We start from the raw sequence: 14351 nt of genomic DNA, 5'->3' as shown, positions 1-14351 counted from the left end.
AATAACATGGGAATAATTAAACATTGATGAATGATGAAGTGAATATTACTTCAGACCTGTAAGGTCTTCGGTCTTTAGGTCCTTCAGCCGCAACAATATATATAATATATTTAATAGCAATATATATAATATATTTAACAACAATATATATAATATATTTAACAACAATATATATAATATATTTAATAACAATATATACAATGTATTTAACAACAATATATACAATATATTTAATAACAATATATACAATGTATTTAATAACAATATATACAATGTATTTAATAACAATGTATACAATATATTTAATAACAATATATACAATGTATTTAATAACAATATATACAATATATTTAATAACAATATATACAATGTATTTAATAACAGTATATATATAATATATTTAACAACAATATATATAATGTATTTATTAACAATATATATATAATATATTTTACAACAATATATATATAATATATTTAATAACAATATATATAATGTATTTAACAACAATATATATAATATATTTAACAACAATATATACAATGTATTTAATAACAATATATACAATGTATTTAATAACAATGTATACAATATATTTAATAACAATGTATACAATATATTTAATAACAATATATACAATGTATTTAATAACAATATATACAATGTATTTAATAACAATGTATACAATATATTTAATAACAATATATACAATGTATTTAATAACAATATATACAATATATTTAATAACAATATATACAATGTATTTAATAACAGTATATATATAATATATTTAACAACAATATATATAATGTATTTAATAACAATATAAATATAATATATTTTACAACAATATATATATAATATATTTAATAACAATATATATAATGTATTTAATAACAATATATATAATATATTTAACAACAATATATACAATGTATTTAATAACAATATATACAATGTATTTAATAACAATGTATACAATATATTTAATAACAATGTATACAATATATTTAATAACAATATATACAATGTATTTAATAACAATATATACAATATATTTAATAACAATATATACAATGTATTTAATAACAATATATACAATGTATTTAATAACAGTATATATATAATATATTTAACAACAATATATATAATGTATTTAATAACAATATATATATAATATATTTTACAACAATATATATATAATATATTTAATAACAATATATATAATATATTTACCAACAATATATATAATATATTTAATAACAATATATACAATGTATTTAATAACAATATATACAATGTATTTAATAACAATATATATAATATATTTAACAACAATTCATATAATATATTTAACAACAATATATATAATATATTTAACAACAATATATATAATATATTTACCAACAATATATATAATATATTTAATAACAATATATACAATGTATTTAATAACAGTATATATATAATATATTTAACAACAATATATATAATATATTTAATAACAATATATATGATATATTTAACAACAATATATACAATGTATTTAATAACAATATACATAATGTATTTAATAACAATATATATAATATATTTAATAACAATATACATGTATATAATATATTTAATAACAATATACAGTGAAACTCGGATAACTCAACCTTCAAGGGACCGAGCAAAAGTGTTCGAATTATCAGAGTGTTCAAGTTATCAGAGCACTGTCACAAGTCCATGTATTCACTTATTTATTAGTAGATACATGAACATATACAAACTATAATATAAATCAAAAGCACAAATGGCTTGTTTCAAATTAAATGCTTCTAATGTAAAGTTTAAAACGTTTTTATCAAAAAGTATAGAGATTTTTCTATCACTTGAGATTGGTTTGTTGTTTGAGGTGATGTTATTGCCAGGACGTTTTTTAGATTGACATTGGCAAAACTTGATCGTTGCTGAAATGCTCAAAGAAAAGACATCTTTTTCTTTTGAGCGTTTTACCCACGATCAATTTTGCCGATATTTCTTGAAGTTTATGGAAAGATTACCTTACTTTACCTGGGATTCGTTAAGAGCAACACTCCGAGGCAGTTCAATTAAAAGTTTTACGAGGTTTAACAGTACATTGTATATCACTCACGCTTTTTGAATGGATACTTATTGAATGTACACACGTATTCTGTGTTTAGGTCAAACGATGAATAGTTTTTTTAGCTAAGAAAACGTATACGTTTAATAAAAACAAATTTTAAGACGTTTTAAACATTCAACATTCCGACGTTGATTCAACACGGAATCAACTTCGGAAAAATATTCGTCACAGGCTAGCCGGGTCACGCACTCAAGGATTTTCGCCACGCACATACAAAACAACATGCGATTTTTGTTTTGTATGTGCGTGGCGAAAATCCTTGCGCCCGTGGCCGGGCCAGTCCGCGCTATTCATCGTATAGCAGTATAAATCAAATTTCACTAAACCTTTAGAACAGTCGTTGACAAAAAATATTTTGCCGATGGAGGTAATAACGACGCTTATGAATTACGAAAAGTTGAGGTTTACCTCTATGGCTTGGAATAAAGTGATTTTCTAAAGCGATAGCAACCGTTTCGGTAGCCGTTGGGCAAAAAACAGTTCGTTATAACAGTGTTGAATTCGAGTTATATAGAGCCATTTATCATTGCGTGGGAACGGACCAAGCAAATCCATTCGAGTTAACCATGTGTTCGCTATATCCGAGGGCGAGTTATCCATGTTTCACTGTATATAATATATTTAATAACAATATATATAATATATTTAATAACAATATATATAATATATTTAACAACAATATATACAATGTATTTAATAACAATATATATATAATGTAATTAACAACAATATATATAATATATTTACCAACAATATATACAATGTATTTAATAACAATATATATAATAAATTTAACAACAATATATATATAATATATTTAACGATTAACGACATATATAATAAATTTAACAACAACATATATATCTATTTAAGAGAAATCTAAATGTCTAAGGACTCATTCCTTCTACTTCACACATCGTGAAGACAAGAATTCCAGCTGTATGAATAGATTAGCAAGAGTGGCCAAGATAATATATTTAACACCGATGGTGTAGCTAGGAGTCACCCCCACCTGTTGTGTCTCTCTGTTAAGTTGGTTCCATTTAGTAGGGCTGTTCATCAGGTCCTGCAACTCATGGATTGCCTTGAGTGAGTCGAGACTCTCATCGAGAAGGAATGTAGTGTCATTGGTCAACATGTTGACAAACCTCGTGAAATCATCTTTTTCCGTACTGAAATAACCAAACCATCACAGTCTAAAGAGATATGCACTCGGGCTACAGTTACAACAGAAACGTGTTCAAGTTTGTAAAATTGCAGTTCTAATGTTTATGGCTAATCATATCTCACTCAAATAGGCTGCTCATCTCAGGCTAAATCTAGCGGAAAGCTCAGTAGAAAATACCATTGAAGATCTACATGTACTAGTCTCAACCCATTCCAACCCATCCGAATCAATTTTTGACTCAAACCAAGCCAACAAAATCCATTCCAGCTCATTCCATCCATCCTAACCCATCAGAATCCATTCTAACTTATCCCAATCCATTCCAACCTATCCCAATCCATTCTAACCTATCCCAATGCATTCTAACCTTTCCCAATCCATTCTAACCCATCCCAATCCATTCTAACCTATCCCAATCCATTCTAACCTATCCCAATCCATTCTAACCTAGCCCAATCCATTCTAACCTATCCCAATCCATTCTAACCTATCCCAATCCATTCTAACCTACCCCAATCCATTCTAACCTACCCCAATTCATTCTAACTTATCCCAATCCATTCTAACCTATCCCAATCCATTCTAACCTATCCCAATCCATTCTAACCTATCCCAATCCATTCTAACCTACCCCAATTCATTCTAACCTACCCCAATTCATTCTAACTTATCCCAATCCATTCTAACCTATCCCAATGCATTTTAACCTATCCCAATCCATTCTAACCTATCCCAATCCATTCTAACCTATCCCAATGTATTCTAACCTATCCCAATCCATTCTAACCTATCCCAATGCATTCTAATTTATCCCAATCCATTCTAACCTATCCCAATCCGTTCTAACTTATCCCAATCCATCCTAACCTATCCCAATCCATTCTAACCTACCCCAATTCATTCTAACTTATCCCAATGCATTCTAACCTATCCCAATGCATTCTAACCTACCCCAATTCATTCTAACTTATCCCAATCCATTCTAACCTATCCCAATGCATTCTAACCTATCCCAATCCATTCTAACCTATCCCAATCCATTCTAACCTATCCCAATCCATTCTAACCTATCCCAATCCATTCTAACCTATCCCAATGTATTCTAACCTATCCCAATCCATTCTAACCTATCCCAATGCATTCTAATTTATCCCAATCCATTCTAACCTATCCCAATCCGTTCTAACTTATCCCAATGCATTCTAACCTTTCCCGATCCATTCTAACCTATCCCAATCCATTCTAACTTATCCCAATGCATTCTAACCTATCCCAATGCATTCTAACCTACCCCAATTCATTCTAACTTATCCCAATCCATTCTAACCTATCCCAATGCATTCTAACCTATCCCAATCCATTCTAACCTATCCCAATCCATTCTAACCTATCCCAATCCATTCTAACCTATCCCAATCCATTCTAACCTATCCCAATGTATTCTAACCTATCCCAATCCATTCTAACCTATCCCAATGCATTCTAATTTATCCCAATCCATTCTAACCTATCCCAATCCGTTCTAACTTATCCCAATGCATTCTAACCTTTCCCGATCCATTCTAACCTATCCCAATCCATTCTAACTTATCCCAATGCATTCTAACCTATCCCAATCCATTCTAACCTACCCCAATTCATTCTAACTTATCCCAATCCATTCTAACCTATCCCAATGCATTCTAACCTATCCCAATCCATTCTAACCTATCCCAATCCATTCTAACCTATCCCAATGTATTCTAACCTATCCCAATCCATTCTAACCTATCCCAATGCATTCTAATTTATCCCAATCCATTCTAACCTATCCCAATCCGTTCTAACCTATCCCAATCCATTCTAACCTATCCCAATCCATTCTAACTTATCCCAATCCATCCTAACCTATCCCAATCCATTCTAACTTATCCCAATCCATTCTAACCTATCCCAATCCATTCTAACCTACCCCAATCCATTCTAACCTATCCCAATGCATTCTAATTTATCCCAATCCATTTTAACCTATCCCAATCCGTTCTAACCTATCCCAATCCATTCTAACCTATCCCAATCCATTCTAACTTATCCCAATCCATCCTAACCTATCCCAATCCATTCCAACCTATCCGAATCCATTCCAACCTATCCGAATCCATTCCAACCTATCCGAATCCATTCCATCCTATCCGAATCCATTCCAACCTATCCCAATCCGTTCCAACCTATCCCAATCCGTTCTAACCTATCCCAATCCGTCCTAACCTATTCCAATCCGTTCTAACCTATCCCAATCTATTCTAACTTATCCCAATCCATTCTAACTTATCTCAATCCATTCTAACTTATCCCAATCCATTTTAACCTATCCCAATTCGTTCTAACTTATCCCAATCCATCCTAACCCATCAGAATCCATTCTAACCTATCCCAATCCATTCTAACCTATTCCAATCCATTCTAACCTATCCCAATGCATTCTAATTTATCCCAATCCATTCTAACCTATCCCAATCCGTTCTAACCTATCCCAATCCATTCTAACTTATCCCAATCCATTCTAACCTATCCCAATCCATTCTAACCTATCCCAATCCATTCTAACCTACCCCAATCCATTCTAACCTATTCCAATCCATTCTAACCTATCCCAATGCATTCTAATTTATCCCAATCCATTCTAACCTATCCCAATCCGTTCTAACCTATCCCAATCCATTCTAACTTATCCCAATCCATTCTAACCTATCCCAATCCATTCTAACCTATCCCAATCCATTTTAACCTATCCCAATCCATTCTAACCTACCCCAATCCATTCTAACCTATCCCAATGCATTCTAATTTATCCCAATCCATTCTAACCTATCCCAATCCGTTCTAACCTATCCCAATCCATTCTAACTTATCCCAATCCATCCTAACCTATCCCAATCCATTCCAACCTATCCGAATCCATTCCAACCTATCCGAATCCATTCCAACCTATCCGAATCCATTCCAACCTATCCGAATCCATTCCAACCTATCCGAATCCATTCCAACCTATCCCAATCCGTTCCAACCTATCCCAATCCGTTCTAACCTATCCCAATCCGTCCTAACCTATCCCAATCTATTCTAACCTATCCCAATCCGTTCTAACCTATCCCAATCCATTCTAACTTATCCCAATCCATTCTAACCTATCCCAATCCATTCTAACCTATTCCAATCCATTCTAACTTATCCCAATCCATTCTAACCTATCCCAATCCATTCTAACCTATCCCAATCCATTCTAACCTATCCCAATGCATTCTAACCTATCCCAATCCATTCTAACTTATCCCAATCCGTTCTAACCTATCCCAATCCATTCTAACCTATCCCAATCCATTCTAACCTATCCCAATCCATTCTAACCTATTCCAATCCATTCTAACCTATCCCAATCCATTCTAACTTATCCCAATCCATTCTAACCTATCCCAACCTGCTTGAATCTACAAGAAGTTGATGAGTGATAACAACAAGTGCCTTCAGCAGACTCCTATAGCCTTAGGAATGGCAGAATAAATAACATATCATGTCCTCTCAATACTTTATGCTAAGATGTTAGGAGAGTTGTTCTATGACGCGTTGCTCTATGATGCGTTGCTCTATGCGTAAAACTTCTATGAAATTACATGACAACAGAAAACTAGGGATAAAAACTGAAGATGTAAAAAACAGGAAATGCTCTTCAAACTTCAGGCTCTATCCGATTGTAATTAATAACCTCCTGCTATATATCTGTGCTGTAACCAATTACATCTAGCTATATATCTGTGCTGTAACCAATTACATCTAACCTATCCTTTGTGATCTAACATGATCTTTGTGATTGTTTAACTCATCTAACTCCTATATTGTATGCTGATGATACCAATTTGTTTATGAGTTCAAAGAACCTAAACGACGATTTACCTAAAGTCCAATCTGATCTTGAAAAACTAGCTGATTGGTGTCAAACGAACAAATTAACCATTAACTTTGACAAAACCTGTTTTACTGTTTTTAAAAATTACCAGAGCAAAATTAAATTTGATCAGCCTATTCTTTTTAATAACACTTTTATTAAAGCAATAGATGAAGTCAAATTTCTTGGAGTGTCAATTGATAAAAATTTGAACTGGTCTTCCCACGCTCGTAAGCTTTTATTAGATTTACGGCCTATATCAGGCATTTTTTACCGCATAAGTGCTTTCATACCAAAAAAATTGCTGATTATGCTTTATTACACACTTATTCACTCCAAATTATGCTATTCAATAGAAACTTATGGCAATGCATCCAAAATTCATCTTAGCAAAATAATACAGTTTCAAAAGAAAATTGTCAGAATCATTAACCGTAAGCCATTTGGATTTCCAACAAACGATTTATTTAAAACCTCTGATATTTTAACTATTGATAAATTGCATAAATATAAGTTGCTTATTCAAGCCCATAAATTATTTTACTCAAAATGTGATCCAGCACTACCATTTTATAATACTCGTCATCAATTACTTTCTCTTCCCGTACCTAATCATCTAACTTTAGCCGGTCAACGATCCTCAAACTTTGCAACACCTGCGCTGTGGAATCGACTACCTAATTCAATAAGATCAATAAAATGTCTCGGTAAATATAAGGTGGAACTGAGGCACCATCTCCAGTCTGGAGAGTGAGTGTTACGGTCTGGTTTTTGTGCTGCTGACTCGGGCTCGCGTACCACTGGCTTTGCCATTTCGCAATGGGCCCCATCATCATTTCTTACTTATTGTTATTTTTTCACGCATTGGTTAATTATATTTTGTCTCGAGTATTAATTCAATTGTGTAATCTTTAAAGGTGAAATAAAACACACACACACACACACACACACACACACACACACATCTAGCTATATATCTGTGCTGTAACCAATTCTAAATATATATCTGTGCTGTAACCAATTACATCTAGCTATATATCTGTGCTGTAACCAATTCTAAATATATATCTGTGCTGTAACCAATTACATCTAGCTATATATCTGTGCTGTAACCAATTACATCTAGCTATATATCTGTGCTGTAACCAATTCTAAATATATATCTGTGCTGTAACCAATTACATCTAGCTATATATCTGTGCTGTAACCAATTACATCTAGCTATATATCTGTGCTGTAACCAATTACATCTAGCTATATATCTGTGCTGTAACCAATTACATCTAGCTATATATCTGTGCTGTAACCAATTCTAAATATATATCTGTGCTGTAACCAATTACATCTAGCTATATATCTGTGCTGTAACCAATTCTAAATATATATCTGTGCTGTAACCAATTACATCTAGCTATATATCTGTGCTGTAACCAATTACATCTAGCTATATATCTGTGCTGTAACCAATTCTAACTATATATCTGTGCTGTAACCAATTACATCTAGCTATATATCTGTGCTGTAACCAATTACATCTAGCTATATATCTGTGCTGTAACCAATTACATCTAGCTATATATCTGTGCTGTAACCAATTACAAATATATATCTGTGCTGTAACCAATTACTTCTAGCTACACGACTGAGCTAAAACTATTGACCTCGAGTGATACTTGTGTGATCCCGATGATACTTCTGGTGTGGTAACTCACTAGATAGCCGCAACTATTGAACCGTGCCTACCTGGCTGTCCGTATAAACTGTGCCTTGTGAGCTTTAATACACCAGAGACTTTTGAAGATTATGCTGATCTGATAGCGAATACCAAATTTGTCAAAGAATTCCGTGTGTGAGCCTGTGCTTTCGATATCTAAAATATACAATTTCAACAAGAGCTGACAACTCCTGACAAATCATTTGGCAAAACCACAGAAACCCTTTGTGAGTTGCTGCTTGAACAAACTGGCTGCATATTCAGCACCTAAAACACTCTTATTCATGCCTTGACTGTCAATTCCTTATTGGCCATTTATCAATTTCAGGTTTTCCTATTGGTCATTTGCCGATTTCAAGTTTTCCTATTGGTCATTTACCGATTTCAAGTTTTCCTATTGGTCATTTACCGATTTCAAACTCAGCTGCATGCAACAGTCCAGAAAAAGCTCTTGCATAACCTGAGTGAGTAATATTGGTCAAGTTTCTCATTGCTTTTGGAGTGAAATAGAAGAAATGGCTATCACTAGTGCTATTCTGCTAATAACATATTTCAGGCTATATTACTCCAATGACTGTATGACTGTTAGCCAACAGTGCTTTTACCGAAGACATACTTCCAAAGAATTCAGAACTTGTCATACAAAAGTAGCGAGTTGTAGAGACTGGGACATTAAGGCATACGCACCAACATAGAACCTCATGAGACTGGGACATTAAGGCATACGCACCAACATAGAACCTCATGAGACTGGGCATGAGATGATCTAAGGCTACTGTGTGCTCGTAAATCTGCTGAGAAAAGTCCTTGCAGGTGTTGCCCGAAATGTTAGAGTCAGCTGTGAAGATAATCTCGACAAGCTTGGCAGTCAGGTACGGGTTCTTTATGTAGCTTGGTGAGCAGACAAGCACGACGAGAAGTGTGACAATATCGGCGACAGCTCGGCAGCACAGAGGCTCTGTTAGCACTACTGGCATGTTTCTACAATGCACGACTCATTCAAATCACATGAACAATAGTTGCTACCGTCTATAGTAGACCCAGTAATAATATTAATACACTCGTATAACAACAAATATAAATATGCTCTAAAATGGCTGCCAGTGTACCAGGTTAAAAAGAGATATTTTTATGAACTCAGCTAGGCATCAGCGATTGCTTGTAGATAAGGAACTATTCTGGCTGCAGATAGAGAACAGTTACAGAGAGTCAACGATAAAACTATAAGAAGTTCAACTGACTTCTCGGTTGTAAAACCTAAAGCGAATGAGGACTGTAGATGTCTATGTAGGCAATAAGAATGCTACTACGACATCTTTATTAGAAATCCGAAAGGACTAGCACTGGCTATGAACAGAAAATCCGGTGAGTTACAAACAGAAACCTGGCAATTTAAGGCTGGTCAGTAACACCCGTTGTAAATATCTGAAATACCAAAAGATTGCCAGTCTAAACTTACTGCTCTATAAAAAGAATAAAATCGGCCATGTCATCAATGATATACTCCGGAAGAGAGGCAAAGGCCATGGGCACACTAGCGGCAAGAGGCAGTTTAGGTAGGTCAAGGTTGCAACCAACTTGCTGGAGAAGAAAAAGGGAGGACAGTCCGTAAAACCTTATGGTTCTACTCAGTATATCTGGGTCAAGTACTGATGTATCCGAACAGAGTTGTGCCCTTTTGAAGTTCTGCAAATAACCAGAAAATGTGGACTAGCATTGATGTATATAGTGTCAAGGTTGTTCTAATCTCATACCTAGAGACAGTCAGTACATGATTGTGTCAAGGTTGCTTAAGCAGTTAAACTAATGTAGTCTGATATCCTGAAATCAGGAAGTGGGTAAAGTGCAGTTTCTACAGCAACAGCCTGACATTGATGTACTTACAGCCAGTTGTTCATTCCATCTCTGCATCTGTCGCTCATTACGATACTTAAGGGCTGCGTTACTCTGCCACGAATCTCTTGACTTCTCCAAGTCCTAGCGAAGAGGGTGAAACAAAGATCATTTTGACATCTCGGCATTGCTTAGCAACTGACAAACAAACATGATCTTGACACCTTAATTCTTACTACCTCAAAGCCACCATGCCTACTTGTTGCTCTGGATGCTCATTGGAGCACTCTAGTTGGTCTAACAATGATTGTTTTATATCAAAGTTTTGTGGCCATAAAGTCCATGAGTCAGGTGAATTATTGTAGGCAGCACACTTATGAATTCTCTAGGCTGACTCCATTACACTTACCATGGCTAACTCTTTTGCTACTAAATTAATTTCTTTAATGAGACATGATTACATATTCAGTTAAAGTATTTATTACATATTCAGTTAAAGTATTTATTACATATTCAGTTAAAGTATTTATTACATATTCAGTTAAAGTACTTATTACATATTCAGTTAAAACGTAATATTTAACAAGAGTGGATATGAATTGTCACAACTTTTGAGCCAACCGGTCCATAAAAATATTGTGGTACCAAATTAATCAGCATAAAATTTAACACCGGATGATGCCATAAAAAGCCCAAAATGTGTTGCAGAATGAACTGAGACACATTTTCAACCGTTTCCCCTACTACTGTGAGCGTGTCCGAGTTGGATGAGTCATCAATATTATTACGGCTAACAATAAAATAATCACTCTCTGTAGTACTATTGTTCAATAAAATTCACTTAAAGTCTATTGATCTACAATGAGTGAAAACTCTGTAACCGTAATATGTCTGACACGGCTTGTTATTGCTAAGAAGGAATTGCGATAAAAAACAAAGTTTTTGCAAAACAAAACTATGCGCAGGTTGTAAACAGATTTTTATTGGTTCAACGCATGCAGTAAATTGTTTCCTTTCGTTTAAGTACAGATACGATGGGCTAAACTATTAACTACTCACTAAGAAGAAACATTTTGTATGAAGTCTGCTAAAGCCGCATCATGCGGCTCTTCGCCCTAGGCAAACGCTCTGCTGAACCATACTAGGCGGCTCTCGGAAGTGAAAGAGGAAATAGCAATCAACACTAGGCTAACATACATGGTCTAGTAACCACTCTCTCTTGCACTCAGTTTGGCAGCTCATTTCAATAAGGAAACTAAGCACTAATGACCTAACAAATGAGCTAACAAATATACTTTAACAACCTTGAGGAGTGATGCAAGCTCCCTTATCACACGTATTCTCCGTCTGTATTTCCTTATGTTGGGGATGATAGAGAGGCTGATGCAGCGGAGAGTGAAGAAGAAGCACTCCGTTGGAAACTTAGGTTCAATCCATTCTTCTGGTTCTAAAACAATAGACAGCTAGTTATTAATGTTAGTCTAAAACAGTAGAAGTACATAAATCTATAGTTTTATGAATGTCAAGGATGTGAGGTTCTGGCGTACCAGTTAGAAGAGTGTAAGAACCTACCAGACTACTAACCCCTTGTATTATATTCTCCTACTAATTGAAGTAGAGTTCTCAAGACTAGTTATAAACTTACAGACACTGTGTGACCTAATTGTCAAATAACAGACACTGTGTGACCTAATTGTCAAATAACAGACACTGTGTCACCTGTGATAATCGAAAAGTGCTGCAAAAATTATTTGCGAAGTATTGGGTCACATGATCAGATTACGACTTGACGATTTGATCAAGTCGAAACAAAACTGTAAAGCAGCGAGCATCTATATATTTGACACGGGATCTTCGGTAAAGCCCGAAGTGTTTGTCATAAACTAGTGCTACGAGAAGTTTTAACTTGAGCTTTTTGTTGGCCTTTCAATTCACGTGAGAAGATCACTTGACAAGACAATAACCAAATTTAATGACTACGTCAGAAAAATAAACAGATTCCAATCTACGGCAGCTTTTCGTTTTTGAGCTTTTAAGAGCTTGTCATCACATTTCCACATATTTTGCACCTACAACACAACAGAGTAAGACATGGTAAATCTTTTGATACCAAATAACTGTAATGTGAATTTTGTTGCAAGTCAACCTTTAAAGAACATTGACACCGTGTGACCTGATTACTACACTATGAATCCTTAATGGCCCGGCTATCAGAAGGCAGCCATTATATGATGAAGTAACCGGTAGAGAATGACAGTGTGATATATACACTGTATGACCTAGTTATCAGCATAAAGATACTAGATGACCTGATTTATTAACATGACGACATCGTGTGAGCTAGTTATTAATATGGAGACACTGAATGACCTAGTTATCAATATGATGACACCACACGACCTAGTTATGAAACTTACTGATAGCTTTGATCCATTTTTCAACTTCAGCCTCTGTAGCCTTTAGTCTAGAGCAATCAGCAACCTTCAATTTTCTTTGCGGGTGGTACAAGTAAAGGCCATCAATCTGTAACAAACAGCAAGAATGGAAATGCTGATCAGAGCAGTTAATAACATGAAAATTGTTGAGGGAACGTAAAGATTGTTTGTTTGATTACCTAGCAGGTGCTTGCACTGAAACAGTCAGAGAAAGCACTTGCTTAGTCCTGTCAATCACCGGATTTAAAGTACTCAAATCTTGTAATGATGTTGCTAAAGTAGTACACATATAAAAATGCACAAATTAAAATAGAAATAGTATTAAAAATAGACATTTCACATACATGCATGTGTTTATCACTATGTTTCCATGGTGCGCAGTACTGCGAAGCAGCCCCCTCCAAAGTCGAGGGATTGTACGTTTACATGCTGCGCAGTGGTTTTCAGCAAATTAGCCAGAAAAGAGAAATTGTATAAATCGAATCGCTGGATGGATACACGGAATCGATCACGCTTACTGAACGTCAGAACAAGTCTTTTTATGATTTTGTCATCATTATACTTTTATTTACAATACACATCCACAATCTTTTACAAACTTTAACACAATTTTTACAAATAATATATTTTTAATAAATATTTATATCAGTAATAGATTATTGAAATGTTACTTTAGGGCTTGCCACCTATTTTTCGAAAAGTGTTGGTATCGATAACAAAGTCCAGGAAAGTAATCACTTCATCATCTTCGTAGGAGCAGATCCTAATTAAATTTAGGTGAAAAAATATCGGAAGAATAGCAAAAACAAAGATAAGCAGGATAACTTTTGCACTAGTCTATGGCGCTCGAAGAATCTGTTTCCACGGCATGAGAGCTATGCGCAGCCACTGCGCAATTGCCGTTTCCTTGCTGCGAATTTGCACTGGCTTCGCACTGACCAGTGAGCAGTGATTTCAGTGCGAAGACGCCGTTTCCATGATTCGGAGAGGTCGCAACTCCGAAGCACTGCGCATCATGGAAACATAGTGCATAAAGAGAGTCCAATTTTCTACCTCAAATGTAGCCATCAAACCAGTATTTATATTTGTCTCCTAGTGATTTCGGATTCGCAACAAAGACCCTCAAA

At 34.5% G+C, this 14351-nt stretch overlaps 1 protein-coding gene across 1 annotated transcript in view; it reads right to left on the bottom strand.

Moving 5' to 3' along the window:
- Positions 1-14351, bottom strand: part of LOC137403531 (ubiquitin conjugation factor E4 B-like) — a 31662-nt gene that overhangs the window by 3873 nt on the left and 13438 nt on the right. Inside the window, exons 12-18 of the mRNA XM_068089469.1 lie at positions 13207-13312; positions 12094-12236; positions 10841-10933; positions 10416-10642; positions 9687-9937; positions 8986-9112; positions 3165-3324 (exon numbers count right to left, since the gene is read on the bottom strand). Coding sequence (XP_067945570.1) covers positions 3165-3324; positions 8986-9112; positions 9687-9937; positions 10416-10642; positions 10841-10933; positions 12094-12236; positions 13207-13312 — 1107 coding nt within the window. The remainder of the gene's footprint in view (positions 1-3164; positions 3325-8985; positions 9113-9686; positions 9938-10415; positions 10643-10840; positions 10934-12093; positions 12237-13206; positions 13313-14351) is intronic.

This window comes from Watersipora subatra, chromosome 9, assembly GCF_963576615.1.
Source record: "Watersipora subatra chromosome 9, tzWatSuba1.1, whole genome shotgun sequence".
Classification (NCBI taxonomy): Eukaryota; Metazoa; Bryozoa; class Gymnolaemata; order Cheilostomatida; family Watersiporidae; genus Watersipora; species Watersipora subatra.
Note: the sequence above shows the minus strand (reverse complement) of the source record. Positions and strands in the feature narration are given on the sequence as shown.